This window comes from Homalodisca vitripennis, chromosome 2, assembly GCF_021130785.1.
Source record: "Homalodisca vitripennis isolate AUS2020 chromosome 2, UT_GWSS_2.1, whole genome shotgun sequence".
Taxonomy (NCBI): Eukaryota; Metazoa; Arthropoda; class Insecta; order Hemiptera; family Cicadellidae; genus Homalodisca; species Homalodisca vitripennis.
Window position 1 is genome coordinate 139,034,028 of NC_060208.1, and position 18,150 is coordinate 139,052,177.

Sequence of the window (18,150 nt, forward strand, 5' to 3'; positions counted from 1 at the left end):
TTTTACCAGAATTCTAAACAAATGTACAAAATGTTCCTTAAACGAGAAATTCTACAGTATTGAGTATTACGCACTACTCATAATTGAGTAAGTATGTGAATGTTGGCTATTAAAAGGTGGTTTTGTTGTTTAGATATTATTAAATTAATTGTTTCTTCCAATTTAGATATAATTTTCAATGAAATAAAAAGTTTTAACTTTTAGTTAGAGCACATTTCTTTTTGCTCTAAAATGAAGGATGATTCAATGATTCATTTTTAACATTTATACTGTAGTATTTATTTTTTACAGCAAGTTAATTTATAGGAAGATTAATAACACTGTATTGCTAATAAATAAAATATACTTGTTATTTATTAGCAAGCATTATTATCAACCTACGCCGTGTTTAGGTTTTATCTGGAATGAAGAACAGTTCCATATGGAGTTTATACATTTATTTACTCCAAACTATACAAATTTATAATGTGGTATAACAAAATTATAAATTTTTCATTTTACCGCCTTTATTCAGTACTATTAGGCTATATGAGTTTTCGATGGCCTGTGTAAGTTCAGATCGGGTCGATCGTTCAACATTTGGGGTGTTTCTGAAGATACAGTTTACAGTTCGCTCTAGCGGCTAGAAATTTAAACAAAGTGGCAGTACCACTTTTTTGCTCCGTTTGCAAGAAGACGTGAATCGGGTACATCTTCTATTTCCAAAAGCGATATCTGAAATGTGCGAGAATCATCAGTTAGTGAATGCGTATTAGTAATGTGATATTTTCCTTGTGAATTAAATTAAAACAAAATGCAGAGAAGTGGTATGTATGTCAATAGTATTCATTTTAATTTTAAGGTTAAAACTTAGGATTTTAGAAATGTTATCTTAATACTATTATAAATAATGGCGCCAAAATAAGAACAGCAAGCTTGTCTAGGACTTTGCCAACACCTGTAATGTTTACTTTTATGCCGGCTATGGGAATAAATTAATTCGTTTTCTGCCTTCTTTAGGATGATTTTTCCTGCATGCTGTTTGCAATGCTTATCAGATTTCTGCTGTAATTCATTGATTTGGCTATAATGTTTGAGACCTTGATTAGATTATGTTTAACGGGTATAAGAAAATTAGTTAATAGTAAATTTATTTAACAGTTGATTCTTATATCTGATTATAATAATATTTATTAGTAACCATACCATTTAACTTATTATTAAAATGAGTTAGTGAAATTCCAGGGGAGACTTCAATAAGGGGGTATGCATTTGGCATTCACTTGTTATTACCCAACTTTGGTAATATATAAAAACCACACCAAACAAAATTTCCAATACATTAACAACTAGAATAATACATTAAAATGGTTAATAAAATAAATTTAACAAAAGGCTAACATTAAAATTAACAAAACCAATTTTGGCTTAGAAATACCCAACAGAGAAACTTTATTTTACAGTATTTCTAGCAATATAAAGGTAGTTTGCTAGACAGACTACTGGTATTCCACTTCTGAAACTTCTCTTGACTGCTTGTCAAGAACTTAGAATTCTTTTAGTATTTGCAACAGTCAATGGACAAGTTGAGTTTTTGGAATTAACTGTAAAACACTGTAAAATTTACAAATTCATGATCAGGTAAACACAAGTCTTATTAAGTTTAAATCGAATATGTTAAGTTAAAGAAATGGTAATATCAAATTTTTCATTTGATTAAAAAAATCAAAACCTTTGATAACATCAACTGAAAAATGGCTGTAGCCTGCTTATTAGTCAAACCAAATTCCAATAATTACGGCATTAAGTTATTTTTATTTGTTGAACATGCATAAGAATTTTAACCCATGATAGGTCCCATCCTATCCACATACATAGCAGATCCCCTGTATAGCTGCTATCTAAAATTGTGTTTTTGTTATGTTACCTTTGTGTTTATGCTTCTAAATGCTATTTTACCCTTATTACACGTATTGTATCTGTTTTTGGATAAGTTTATACTTATTTTAGTGTAAATAAATAATAACATAATTTTATTAAATTTTTTAGAATAATGCATATTTTAGTTTATAAGTATATTTGTCATGTAAATGACACATTTTAGTTTAAAGTACAATCAATCAAATGACTTTATTTATATCATATTCCATTGTGTACAAAAGGGTGAATTTACCTGTCATAAGCCCCTATCGTACAGTTAACCCTAATACATTAATACTTATTAAGTCAAATAAAAGTACTACATTTAAAATAACACAAAATAATATAATAAAGGTCTTTTTAAGCATTTAATACAAATAACTAATTCATACACACACATTAACATCCCATCCGTCTTCCAAGACCTACCTACCCCTACTAACCCATCGCTGACGTTATGTCTAGCAATTGAGCTTTCAATAAAGCTGCAAAACTGGCTCCCTACTGACTTAATATTGTTAGGAAGGGAATTCCATGCTTGGCAAGCAGTAACGACAAATGATTTATTGTAAGTTGAGTTTCGGTGGCGAGGAATAAGAAGCATTGATAAGGCAATTCTTGTCTCTGTTGCGCTTGTTTCAGAGATCAATCTGAATTTGTCAGTCGGATATATGGGCTCTCCACATTTAACACTTTCACTGCGACAATGTCATTTGACATGGCGCATGGAATTCATTAGACTGCTGACGTCTTTTGATGGCACAGAATTTTACAGTATTAAAAATGCATTTAAACATATTTAGACTTCGGCATTGAAACAAGTGGTTCATTTACGAACTTGTCACGGTCATGGCAGCCGTTTGCTGTCGTTCTGCTAATTCGTTGCCGGCATTGTTATTGATTTGCTGCTATTACTATAGTTCACAATGATTGTTTGGTGAGTAAATACAATGAATCGTGACAGTATTAAAAACAATCAAGTGCTAGAAGAGTTACTCAGATTTTCAAATGATGGTGAAAGTTAAATGATTTATTTCAAGATGACACAGATAAAGATCCTGATTGTACTACCGATGGACCTGTTGACATTGTTTTTTACTCAAAAAAGCAAATATCAGCTTAATAGTAATAAAAGCTTGTATCCTTGTGTTTTATGAATAAAAGGTTTATTACAGAATTTTACAGTTTTCTCTTTATTTCCAGCTTCTGATGAAGACTTTAATGATAGCCCTGGAACAAGTGGGTTAGGGCTCCATAATAAAACAAAAATTAAACATAAGTGGATTTCAATTGTAAATATTTGTAGCTAGATTGTCTGTAATTAAAATACTCAATACAGCAAATAATAATGAGAAATATATTTATGTTATAGACCAGTACATGGCATTGGTTTTTGGTCAACTTTTTATATTTTTACAAAAAACATTGTTTTTATGTTTAAAACAAGAATTTCGGATTTAAAATAATTATGCATGAGCATTTTTGTAGAAAGAGGAAGAATTCAGGTTTGAAAAAATGTCCCATGGTTTTGTTATAATTGGTTTAAAAATTATATTTATTAAATAAAATCATATAAATGAGCATCAGTGTAAGAAAGTTTTCAAAATGAGGAGGAGGTATTGAAAGTGTTAAGAATAGAATAGGCTGCAGTATAATAAGCAGCCACCAACACAATCGAATGATGATTATCAAATTATTCAAATAATAAATATTCATGACTATCTAAACTACTAAAAGCAAAAGGCACCTACTAAACTAAACTACTACTACTACTACTAAACACTAAACTACTAAAAGCATCTATCGAACCAAATAACGTAATAGATATTTCAAAGAACAATGTGGTTTTAGTTGTTTTCAATCTTAGAAATTAACGTAGAAATATTAATGTATAGTTTATAAATTAAAATATATCTAATTGATATAATTACAATAACATTTACTTACCTTATGTATTTTCAAGGATAAACATGACTGCCTGTGAAACAAAGAAGACACGTGCGTTACAGTTCATGCTGCCGTTAGTCAATAAGGAAACACATGATTTTAATTTTAAATGTATTTCAAAATACGATTTTACTTTGAATTAATTTGGAGCGAACTGAATTAAATTTAATGCTTTAAAAAAAATCATATTTTGTTTCAGATTGCATAAAATAACTAAACTATATTTAAACAACGTTTGAGCAGCGTAGTACTTACGATTATTTTAGACAATCTGAAATGGCATTTCTGCAGGTACTGATGCCGTCAAAAGTACATTCATTAATAATTATAAAGTCATACAGTAGTTTGTTTGATTTCAACTAAAATAGTTCACGATTTTTCATTATATTTATTATACCAAATTTAGAATGTTCAAAATAAGTCTTCTCAAGATCATTTTTAGATATGTCATGTTTGTTCTTACTTTTGATGTGATTTTCACCTTTAATTCTAGTTTTCATCTCATCAATACAAACTGGACAATTTGGATTTAAAGGAGTAAGGTAATTATCTTGTAACCATTTAAAACATTGCTCAGTGTTTATAAAACATTTTGAGCCAATATCTGCATATTCATCGCCATTGTGTCTGTCATCACTAGCCTTCTCCTACATAAACGAAAGGACCAGCTGGTAATGATGTCACTAGTCTAAATAAAGAAAGCTGGCAATGATTATTTATGAATATTTATAGGTCAAATGCTGTATTCAATGACAGTATCAATATTTAAGATTGATAATCGTTGTGTTGGTGGCCACTTATTATACTGTAGCCCTAGAATACACCAATCTCAGAATTTCTAATAATCTTATATCAGCCAATTTTAGAATAGAATTTTGACTAAGGGTAGCCTTATCACATTTGTCAGATAAAGATGTCTAGCCAGCATACCACAAGTGATAAGCCTGTTGAGGGTGGTACAAAGTACCTTTCTAGTCCAAGACTGCATTGAGATTGTGCATACAGGAATTATTGTTATCTTTAAAAGATAAACATGGAAACTACTACAAAAATATTGGGCCACATTGGAAAATTAAAACATGTTGAATTTTGGTCTGATTTCATAACAAATTCTGTTTATTTAATCAAAAAAACCTGTTTGTTCAAATAAAAATAATTACATTTTGTAAACAGACATACGTAATTCAGTTTTTCGGCTGCCATTTTGAAACAGTAAGAGATAGGGAAAAAAGTTAAATATAAAAAAATGTTTGTTTTAAAAAGATGAATGTTGTTACTTAAGAATATTGAGTGTTAGGATTTTTTGTATTCTTAAATTTTGAATATGTTTGAAATTTAAAAAATCCAGTGAAAAATGCCCGTACCACATATTTCATTGAAAAATAGGTCAATAGCAAGTTAGGAAAAAAATCTGGAGCTGTTCCGTATTGTAGGTAGGGTAACACGGTACTTTATTTTAAAGTCCTACTTCAAAACGTTTTGGTACACCCTGTACATACAGTTAAAGATAATTAACTTTTTGTTTGCGCCAAAATGTTGTATGTAATTAGACCATTAAATTGATGTAACACACGACCCATGTTTACATTTGAAAATTCCCCAAAAAGCACCCTACCCCCTAAATTGGGCCCTTTAGGGGCATTTTTCAAAATAGAAAATAATTTTAACGGATTCGGAGAGTTCAAATTATGGAAAAAAGAGATAGAAAAAGTGTGGAAGTCAGTTATTAAGATAGCTGTAAATACTGCACGGGTGGTCAGACTCACCCTGTATAGTCAGTGAGAAATGCACTTGTCAGTTGACAAAACCTATCTTTTAAACAAATAGTGCTTTTTTCAACTTATATTGATATTTTGTTATTATGTGCATCCTTATACTTTTTATTACATCGATATACAGGTAACTACTCCATCTGCCCATTATTACTCTGGAATGCTATCACATTTTTGACTTTCATAAAGCTTTTATTATAAAAGTGATAAACATAAGTCAAAATATAACATTAAAACTGGCTTTAAAGGAAAAATAACTTTGACTTACTTGGCTTAAATCCAAAATTGCATGCATCCAAAATTAAATAAAACATATACATCACATAAATATTTCAAAGTCAGTGCCCAATAAAAATGCCAAATATATTGTTTACAACATTTGGAATTACCATTTTGTTCTAAATTTTACTACGAATAAGAATATATATTCTTATTCATTGTAAAATATATATATATAGCAAACAAAATCAGAGTAACTGTTAAGACAATGTTTGATATATAATGTTGTAGTTTATTTCTATGATTTTGGAGAAATTCAAGATAACCAACATATAAATTTAAGATACGCTATAAGATATGCTGTAAATTATAACCTTAATTATTTTTGTTCAAAAATACATTTGTAGTAAAATGTTAACTACAAGAAATGTTACTTATGTGGATTTTTTCATAGTGAGATGTTTGGTACAGAGTAAAAACTGCTTGCTCTTCCTCTTTATGAACATTTGGGAATGTTTTTAATTTGGGAAAAATACTTAGCAACCATTAAAATTGTAGTATTTTTTGTTCTAAAATGTCAGGCCTACATGAAGAAACATATTTGATATCATTACTATCCATTTTCAATTGCAAAATATCAATGAATTGAAAACAAAAGACAAGAAACGAGTAAACTCAATGACAGCTGTAGTAGCAAACCGCTGGTGATGTAATGTAATAGATTCATGAATAGAGTACAACGTTTTAAAGCAGTATAATATCTTGAAACTGTGCCACAGAGGAAACTTTACAATCTTGTCTTTATAGGAATATATAATACAATTAATTTTGGTTCCAAGCAATTCGGGAAGTGTTAAAAAGAATCGGAATTTGATCTGTAGCAGCGGGAGGGTTAAAGAAGTCATGAATGATCTGATATAACTAATTTAAATTTTGGCAACAATTTTATTGACATATAAAATTTAAAGCGGTGAAAACTTATCAGTTTGTCTTAGCTGTTCAGTTGGCCATCATTTTATGTAGTACCTTACGTTATTTTCAAACATGTTTATGAAGTTGAGCATTTCACTTCTGAAACTTGGGGTTGTATTATATTGTATATAGCCTATTTATGTTTAGGATATAACCATGTGTTTCTATTAATATTAACTTTTGGTGTAGTTTATTCATTTTTCTTCTTTTCTGCTCTTTCCAAATTTATACAATTCCAGTAACAAACATATAAAAATTAATGGTTTCAAAATACTACATTTAGCATTATAGAGATGTTCTTTCTTTTTAAAATTTAGTATGTTTTTGATAATTATTTCAATTTTGTATGATCATTGTCGGCCACATTACAGTATGGTAGAAAAATATCAATTTTATCACAAAATATCAGGTTTCTTAGTATTTTAGAGCAAGTACTGGTTTACTGCCAACATTTCTATCAAATTATTGTATGACAAGTAGTTCTTGGAAAGTAAGATTTTGAAACATGAAAATTAAGTGTCAGAAAGTTATAGATAATGTTGCCAAGTGATAAGAAGGTTCAGAGTTCATATATTATCACTTACTTGCAAAGAAACAGTCAAATCAGTCCTGTGTGTAATGGTGAGTCTAATACATATTTAGATGGATAAAAGGGTAAAAAATTATTCAACATGATCTGATCACTGGAAAATATCGATCACAAATTCCCCTGACCATAAACATAGGCTTAGGATGCAACCTTGGAACCACCCTGCATGGCTGGCAAAAAAGGAAAACATCCCTTGAGATAGCTTTTAAAAACATCAAGCTCCAATCACATCACATGAGGGCCTCAACGCCTCTTTTGGTATGACAAGATAAGAAGTGGCACAGTGCAAGGACAATGAAGCTTCTTATGGCTTGGCAAGGGTACTACGGCTTCTCAACACTTAATTTTCATATTACTTACTTTTTAAGAATTGCCTGATTGTCATACTAAAACATGAAAATTGAAGTTGACCCAGGAATTATTCACAATTCATTTTTGTGTTTATTTATTTGTTTACACTTTCTTGTTTTTTATTTTAGTATATATATATATATATATATATATATATATATATATATATATATATATATATACACACACACACATAATATACATTCTAAAAAGAATTTTTTTAAATATAAATTTGGGCATTCTGATTTGTTCTTTATATTAGTTTAAAGTCTTATGACATTGAAAATCCTTTTAAATATATTTTGTTACTGTTTGTGAGAAGCTATATATTACTGTATGGTAATTGTTTTAAAAGAAGATAAAATATGCCCTGGAGGTATTTTATGTATTGGATAAAAGTGTTATTCTGGAAAAAATGTTTTGACAGAATTAAAACAATAATGTCCATAATGAAATTATGTTCACTATTTATAGTTATTGTGTTTATGTAAATTATATTATTTTTTTAGTGCTCACTTGTGTCTTAATCATATAATCTATTTTAAAGCAAAGAATTCTTTTAAACCAAAACTGAGTCATTGTGTCTGATTGGATATGGATGCTCCTAATGGGCTTAATTTCAGTTACATCGTTTATCACATCAGTTTAATTAATTGAATTTAATGAACCTTGTTAAGTCTCATTCACTTTTGTGTTCGTCGCTTATTCTAATATTTGTTATTTTTATTGAATCTGTATGTTTTTGATTCATTATAAATGTTTATTTATGTAAATTCATCAAAACTATTAGTCTAAGGTAAAATTTAACAATGACGCTATGGAATATAAAACTACCTTTATCAGTATTCATCTATATTTTAGATGTTAACATTCAGTTTCAATTTTGAATTTGAAACCTCAGTAGCGTGTTTATTGTTGGGCACTGCACCGCCTTCCAAATGTTATAACAATCAAAATAGTATAAGAGTAGTATGTACATCAGTTTTATTTTGCATTTGAAATTATAAGAATTGTTCATACTACTGTTGAGATCTACTACCGACTGTGGATATGTGTGTCACACGTAAGACTGACTCAGCACAGCAGTTGTCTTGTAATAGTTGGGCAGTATATTGTTGATGACCTCCACTATGGATACTGGTGACCTCACATCAGGTGACTTTCTTCCTCTCTGTACTCTTTTATTGGTTATCTGGCTTAGTAAAGATAATAAATTTCACCTTTACAATTATTAAAATGGAATTTATATTTTACCATCATTCATAAGGTTTGAAAATTAAATTGGAAAAAACTCTAGCTTTTTAATCAAACTATGATTTAGTATTGTTGTTGTATATTCTACTGTTATTTTAGATCTAGAGTAATTATTTTTAATAACGTTTTTCTTCAACTCATATGCCTACAACGTCTGTACATTCCTCCTTTAGTAGTAGAATGTATTGTATGTTACTTCATGGTCTTGTTTCTACACATTGGCTTTGATTGTGAGTCCTATCATGTTTGCAGATAGCCTTATCCCAGTGGTTATCAGACTCCACAATTTTTCTGGATCAAAGTACAATATTTATTTATTCTTCTATGTAAATCTATTTTCATTAACATTGTCATAGTTAAAATTAGCACTTTTACACAACTGAAGAAGTTTTGTATTATTTTTATTTTAGGTACTTACACAGTGGACTATACTGGTCGTGATTATTTAATTTCCAGTTTGATTAAATTAAGTACAGTAGGTAATCTGTAAAATGTATAGAACAGATAATATTTCCTGCTACACTTGCCACTTAAATTTCTCATATTTTCAAATTAAATTGATTAATTTAATTTGATTAGTAAATGTATTAACAGACAGTACCCAGATTCTGTACTCAATAATTATAGTTTTGTATAAATAAAAATCTGTATAAAAAAACTGTGTACCACTCATAAAACATAAATTATACTAATAATATGAAATTATAAGTCTGTATTAATCAAAATTATAAAATAAAAATGTATCATTATGCAGTTGTATTGTATTAAAATACATTTTCGGTTCATTATTTAGAAAACATTCATTGAAACAAAAATCTGTAGCAATAAAATAAGCTTTTTAATAAAAAAATATCTTTATATTTTAAACTTGAAAATTGTAGAATATTATGAGTGAACAAATCAAAGTTTCTTAATTTCATGTTTGAGTCTAGTCTATTTGTACTGTTTCAATATACAATGTAAACAAAAGGTTACTAGCTCAGTCAGAAAACTGTGGTATATTAACCTTTTCTCGATGAAGTAAATGAGCTTGCAATGTTGCGTGACATTTGTTTACTTTTGGCTACACTCCAATGACATTTTAACTTTGGCCAAAAATGTAACAAACATTTTTCCTTATGAACCAAAAGGAATTTCCATCACATGGTATTGATTGTAAATATCAGTTCACAATTTGTCATATCACTAGTAAAAGGAATAATATGTTATGGAAATTAAATGCAGTATAAAATTTAGGATGAAATAAGTGGAGTTTCATCACCATTTATTACATAGGCATCTGTATAACTGTCGTTTCCACGAATGTCTGCTTCCTGTAGCTTTTTGTGCATTACGGTTCTCCAATGGTTGTAATCTCTTTAAATTTCATTCTTTTATGGATTGAGTCCTTAGCAGGTACAGGAAACAGTTTTAACTGTTTGAGACTGAAGGTTTTAGGACATTTTATGAAAATTGGTATATACAAAATATACTTTTAGCATGAGTGATAATTTATATTTTAAAAATAACAAAACTAAATTTGATGAAACTAGAAAGAATAATAATAGCAGGCAGGCCATTAGTAACAAAAAGTAAATTAAAATAAAACTTGATACTAAATATCAGTTATTGTAATGATTGCATTATGGTATTAGTGTAATAAAAAATAATTACTTTTAGCATAAGTGATGTTTGAAGGTTATTACATAACTGTTAAATTAAAAAAGAGAAATTTTAAGTTTGCATTTATTTTAAATTTTAGTATAATGCAAATCAGTATAAAATCAGAACAATTGTAGAAAACAGATATCTGATTACCGCAGCCAAAGCCTCAACTGGCATAGGTCATACACACATAGGTGGAAACACTATTTTGCAACCTTAATAGCTACTTTGGGAATAAATGGGTTTTGTCAGCAACTCAATCTTATCAGGTTTGTGACACCATTAGAAGAAATACATTGGTTTTGATTAGAGGTTAATAAACACAACATTATTTCTTTATAATTAATCATCAATATTTTTTTTATTTACATATTCATGAAGGGTGGTTAGAGAGACAAAGAATACAAATAAGGTAAGTTAAAGAAAAATATAAAATGTGAAATTAGTTACAAGGTTGGGAGCATAAGTGACAACATAGATTAAACATGTATATATACATTAAAATAACACACGATTAAACTTTAAAAATTAAATAAATTGGATAAAATGAGGTGGTTGTTAAGATTTTGTATAAGTACAGCTATGCTATAAACAGGACTATTTATCAGCCAGTTTTATAGCTTTTTCTTTTAGGATTTACGGTCTAAAATCTTGAGGTCCTCAGGAAGCATGTTTCAAAATCTTGTAGCTCTGAAAAATGACTTCTTGGTGTACAAACGTTCTTTGTATTGGCTGAGATATATAATTTGCCTGTCGTGTATTGTGCCATTGGACTGTGACCTTTGGTATGTTTACTTTTGAAGCATGCACGATAATTTCAGTTACATAAATGAGTACCACTGTCACGAGCTCAAAGGATTTGAAGACCTCTCAGCAGGGTTCTGGTGGTCAGAGATCTGTAGAGCGGATGTCCTTACCCTAAGAGTTAATCCATATTTAACATGTGCCTCAAATAGAGAGTAATACAGCATTTTTAATGCCATGAGGTACTAGTAGCGTTGGACTTCAACATGATCCCCCCAAAGCTGTCTTGTCCACAGATAATCAGTGTCAAGCCAAAAAACTGATGGTGTAATGTGTGTCTAGGAGAGCCTTTGGTACAAAATTAGGCATGAGTGTTTTACAAATCAACTAGCTTTGAAGATCAGGAGGTTCTGATAGATTGTTCTCTAGCCAACCAAAAAAAAAATTTTTTTTGCAGCATTAAAGACAAGGTCATTTTGTTTGAACACTATTGCTATGCCATGCTGACTTATACAATTGTCTGAGTATTCATATGTCCATTGGAATTGCTGCTCATAACTACTATATGTTATACATATGTATTTTATTGGACAATGTATGATCTAATATTTTGCAACTATCACTTAAATCAAAATGTGTGTCTGTTATGCATTATCCTTTGTAATTAGGTCTAACTCAATTATATTTCAATGTAAAATATAAATTTGGCAGCATTTCAGCAATAATATTACAAATAATAGAATTTCTGGTAATATAATGTGGTAAAATGAACAAAATTCAATAAAAACCCAAAACCGTCGCTTTGAAACATTTGTTTTTTTAGACATAAAGTACTATTAGTAACATTTAAACGATTTGTTTAAATCTATAAATTGAGTGTTGAAAAATAAAGTGCTGTTCTATTGTATGATATGTACAGCTGAGACTTGCCATTCAATTGTACCAACATCAGTTTATTCATTGAAACAAATCAGTGGTATGAATAGTTTTCATAAATATCAGTTCAAAATCGAATTGGAAGTAAACTTCTTGTAGAAGGTTTATTGGTAAAAATATATGTAAATTTTAATCTTTTTGAATTGTGTATTTTAATATTCTATCCATTTCATATGTGAAATGAATGATAGTGATTTTCAACCATAGTGCAGTGAATGTCGTTAGTGCCAGTGTAACAGAGGATACCAAGGTCGGGTAACCCGAGATGTCACAATGGCCGGCCATCACGTGGAATGTGGCTACAGCCTTGTCCAGTCATTCGTGCTGCCTGACTCATTCGATTAATGCATATACCTAATCCTAAAAAGTGATTTTTTGGGAGTTCATACCTCCATTAACTAAGGTCCAATTACCTTTAATAATATGTATGTCTAAGAACCATAATTATGAATTTGAAAATGAGATCAACATAAACATGGAATGGTACTAAATACAAGTTTAATGAATATATATTTTTAGTATAAAATAATTTTTAATTCAGTAGTTGTTAATATAAAGTTGATTCAAGAAGTTTAATTTCAAATTTTAAGTATTTATCAAAAACATAAGATTGTTATTTTATTATTGTCAAAATGTAAAACAACTTAAAATAGTTGAGCAGATGAAAGAATGTTACTGCCATAGTCTGCACCTACATGTCCTGAATGCTTAGAGAGGCAGTATAGTCGCAGGCCACAGGCTCATTCACGTTTTGTTGTATTCTCATACAGTAGTATAAATTTTACTGGAAAGTGTTTTTCCAAAGTGATTCTATTAAAGATTGATCTTTGTATATTTTGTCTGCAGAAAAGATCTCAAAAGTTAAATTCAAGTTTCTACAGACACACGCACAGCATGGAAAGCAGTTTCTAGCAGTAAAGATCCCTACCCCAATCTGTTTTATTACAAGTGTATTTATTCAGCAGAAAAATTTCACAAGGAAAATCTATATTCCCAGTGACACAATTGTAGATCTACATTGAGAGTCCCCTAGCAAGGAAAGTGTTTATTGCAGTAAAGTCCTTTCCCCGATCTACTTGATTTAAAAGTGTATCTGCAGAGAAGATCCTATAAGAGAAATTTATATTCCTAGAGACATAAACCCATATATATTCTTATAGTCCCTCTTGTAGTCTCCTCTCTCAATCTGCTTTATTAAAAGTTAAACTACGCTGCAGAATCTGTATTTCCATTAATATGAGTATGGATAGACCTATACTGTGGACATGGGAAAATATTAACAATCTTCCTTCTTCCAGTAACAGTTTTGCTGATTGATAATAGGCACAAAATCATAAATCATTCGAGCATCCATGCTGCTATCAGACTTACAAAAATATACTGTTATCTTTTGAATAATTAACAAGTAGTCCTGCTGGCTAATTTGCTAACATGTTTAAGAAGGAAACAGGATTTTTCCGGACATTTGCCATCGCTCAGTGAAACAAGAAGTCAGTAACACTACGTTTTGAGATCTGCAATCTGATCTCTTCTTCAGGTTCTTCAGGTATTAGGTTAGTTCTTTACCTGAAGAAGAGATCAGGGTATCAATTTACAATATCGTGACCATGGAAAGGTATGTTCATTTTTTTTCCCTGTAAACTACAATTTTTCCTGAAAATAATAGTGAAAAAAAATTTGTCGGTAACGAAAATCAAAGGAGTTATGATTTTTTGAAATTCTCTGAAAACTCTGTTTTTGACAGTACCTCTGGCAACACTATCCATATTTGACAGTTTGGTATTACTCCACGGCCCGAAAGGCATCAATATAATACAATAATATTCTTTCCCCCCAGTTTATATGCACCTGTGATAATAATACTAGGCTATAAATGCCCAACCCATGAAAAAAAAGTCCATTTTCCATGGTCACGGTATTGTAAATAAATACCGAGATCAGATTGCAGATCTCGAAACGTAGTGTTACTGACTTGTTACTGACTTGTTTCACTGAACGATGGCAAATGTCCGGAAAAATCCTGTTTCCTTCACAATCCTTCCATCATCAAAAATAACCTTCAAACAAAGAATGTTTAAGAAGTTGGGCAAAAATAAAAGAAAGGTGCCTGACAATATTGTATTTTAGGCGGTTTATAAATATTTACTTTGTTGGTTTAATAAATAATTGTTGGACCTTGATTGTGAAATTTATAATTATTAAAGGCTTATAATTGTTAAAGGCTCTCAAGTCTAACTTGTAATTATTGTAATTTAACCCATTAACTGCAGCAGCAGAGCGAGATTGAGAGTAGTGGTCTTACTCAGTATACAGATATAGTGAAGGTGTCAAAGTGTTGGGTTCTCAAATATCTTAGATTTTAGAAACACTGCCAAAGTCCTACCATCCATATATATAACATTATGGTTATCCTCTTACAAGACCACAACCAGAAATATTCCTTCTTGCTTATTAAGTTTTTAACACATTTTCCATGTTAACACGTGTGTCTATCTAGTTACTTGGATTTTTTTGTATGAAAAGTTTGCATTTTTATCATCTTAATCCTTTTAACTAGAGTTGTGTATTAAATTCAAATATAGATGTCTGTGTATTTAACATTTTTGGTGTTAAGAGAAGTATTGTTTGCCTCAATAATTGTGATAGGTGACATAAGTGAGAGACCACTTCAGTCTGCAGGATTTTCTTGAGTTTCACTGTTTTATTGGTATAAAATGGTTTTGTAAATCTTCTATAACACAACAATGGCCAAAATTTTCTAGACATTTTATTCTTATGAAAATCATCATTTTCTAAAGCAGACCTATAGTGACAGTTTGTAGTGAGTGGTGACTATGTATTTGATTGGTGTGTGTATTTGATAAATTTGATTTCTTGCTTTGTGAATGGTTCTTTAATTCTCTCAAAATAAAGCCATTAATAGCAAAACATATGTATTTTATTAAATTAAAAAGTTTGATGTTACACTTTTACTCAACATTCAGCCTTGTGTTTATTAAAACATTGTAATAAAACGGCTATAAATGACCTATGTGAAAACTATAATAATTAACATTAGTAATTCAATTTAATTGGTTTGGTTTGAAGATTTCAAAGTAGAGTAAAAATATTAAATTAAAAATTCTTTAAGAGGCAAATTTTAGGCCATATGGGTCTTTTGATACTTGTATCCAATAGAAATAAATCAATCATTAATACATTAAAAAGCTATATAATTTCTATAAAAATTAATAGTAACAAAGTTCTTACTACATTGATAAATAAACCAATGGTTTTTAGAATCAGTCACAGATACAAAAAACAACTCTATGTATATCCCTTTTCTTCGGTCTATAGAGTATAATTAAAGTTCTGTACATGTTATCTCACCGGCTTGTTATTATTGTTAGGCCATCCAAATTGATGTGGTCTTGATTGATCGAGTGTCAAATAGTTCTTGGAAGAGCCACAAATTTATGTGAAATCTGATATTTAGAATTCAGTGTCAAAGGTAATTATAATTTGAATTAAAAAAATAAACTATACGAATAAAGGTCTAAAGTATTACTAATGAACAAGGTTACTCTTGATACTTGTAGAATGTGTTTTTCACCATTTTTGGTCTTTTTACTAGCAGTTTACTATTATTTTTAGCTATAGTAAAATTATAGCTATGTTTAGTGATTTAGTGACTGCTTAGTTAGATTTTTAGTGACTAAATGCTCATAGTTGGGTTTTTAATAAAACTTGTAAGGGACCAAAATTCAAAAGTTATCTCTAAGGAATCAGGATGATGATGAAGAAGGAGAAAATATTAAATGCTACATTTTAGGGGTTTTAACTATGGAAATTAATTTACATGCATTGTTTCCATGAAAACTAATTTCTTTCTAGTAGTTATTTGTAAAATTTGTGAAATAAATTATGAGTGACTTAAATTTGTGGTAAAAATAATAATCAAATTTAGTAATGATAATTAATAGATGCTATCTTTATGGTTGAGGTACATTGAATATTATGCATGATAGTAAATATTTATCATAAAGAATTAATTGTACTAGCTATATTTACTAAACAAAACTGCTGAAACCAATATAATTAAAAGTGCCTAATTATTATGTACATGAAATTAAGTAAATAACTTATATGACTTAATTTCTGAATGAATAATTCATGAATTGTAGCAATTACCAGTACAGCTGTAAATGAAATCGTTAAAACTTTATCAGTTAAAAATGACCAGATATTTTCACAAGTGTAAGTTACTGGATAAAATTATCATCCCATAAAATATAAATTTCTACAGACCTGTCAATATAAGCAATATAAAGTATTAGACATTTTGAACACTATAAATTGAAAGTCTAAATCATATACTTCTATAGGTCTAATATAGTGTAATTGTATGGGCTAGTTGTTCTCTCTGTATTTAATAAGTTTTCCTGTTTCGTTTCTTACATATTATGATATATATATATATATATATATATATATATATTTTTAGTAAATTACTGTACAAATAAAATAAAATGTTTTTAAAACATTGGCACTATATTTCGGTGAATAAATATTGAGGTGCATAAATTGTATAAAATATAAAAGAAAACAGTACAATAACTATATTAAAACAGTTATATTATATATATATATATATATATATATATATATATAATATATATATACACTGAGTATATATATATGTATATTTCACATCCAATGCATTGCACCTTTTTTGGGTGTAGAAAAGATTTTAGTCTTCAAATGTATTTCTACTTTGTTTAGACCTAATTTTGTTTTGGAATCTCTTTACAAAACCTGCAGTTTGTGTAATGATGAAATTTTTTTAGTTTAAACCCATATGAGAATATTCCCCAAGTTAATAAAACTATAAAAAGAAGTATCGAAGGTACCCATTAAGAGTTATCACACAGGTTGACAGACGGACAAGACTTCTTAGATCTTTAGACCCTTAAATCGGTAGGTTTCTACTTTGGGCTAAGAGGAAGCTATATACCAAATTTCAAGTCTGTAGTATCTTTCTATCATGAATTATCACACAGATGGGCAGACAGACAAACTGTTCTTAGACATTTAAAATTTTTTGGCCTAAGAGAAAGCTAGGCCTATATACCAAGTTTCAAGTCTGTAGTATCTTTCTATCACGAATTATCACACAGATGGGCAGACAGACAAACCGTGTTCTTAGACATTTTAAATCGATAGGATTCTTTTTTGGCCTAAGAGAAAGCTAGGCCTATATACCAAGTTTCAAGTCTGTAGTATCTTTCTATCACGAATTATCACACAGATTGGCAGACAGACAAACTGTGTTCTTAGACATTTTAAATCGATAGGATTCTTTTTTGGCCTAAGAGAAAGCTAGGCCTATATACCAAGTTTCAAGTCTGTAGTATCTTTCTATCACGAATTATCACACAGATTGGCAGACAGACAAACTGTGTTCTTAGACATTTTAAATCGATAGGATTCTTGTTTTGACTAAGAGAAAGCTAGGCCTATATACCAAGTTTCAAGTCTTTAGTATCTTTCTATCACGAATTATCACACAGATGGGCAGACAGACAAACTGTTCTTAGACATTTTAAATCGATAAGATTCTTTTTTGGCCTAAGAGAAAGCTATAGTATATATACCAAGTTTCAAGTTTATAGTATCTTTCTATCAAGAATTATCGCCAAAACAGATAGTCAATGACAATATTTCAATCAGTCCTGATTGGGTGCTTAATAATACCAATATTATGTATACAAACAAAATAAAACTGAAAATTAATATGTTAATCAAATTTTATTCACCTGGAAAAAATATGTTACAATTAGCAGT

At 29.5% G+C, this 18,150-nt stretch overlaps 1 protein-coding gene across 2 annotated transcripts in view; it reads left to right on the forward strand.

Moving 5' to 3' along the window:
• Positions 1-650: 650 nt before the first annotated feature.
• The window catches only part of LOC124354817 (septin-7-like), a 122,758-nt gene continuing 105,258 nt past the window's right edge, over positions 651-18,150 (forward strand). Inside the window, exons 1-2 of one of the 2 annotated variants that reach the window (XM_046805554.1) lie at positions 651-806; positions 5,264-5,265. In XM_046805554.1, coding sequence (XP_046661510.1) covers positions 794-806; positions 5,264-5,265 — 15 coding nt within the window. In that variant the 5' untranslated portion in view covers positions 651-793. The remainder of the gene's footprint in view (positions 807-5,263; positions 5,266-18,150) is intronic. The other variant, XM_046805555.1, reaches the window with a different exon arrangement.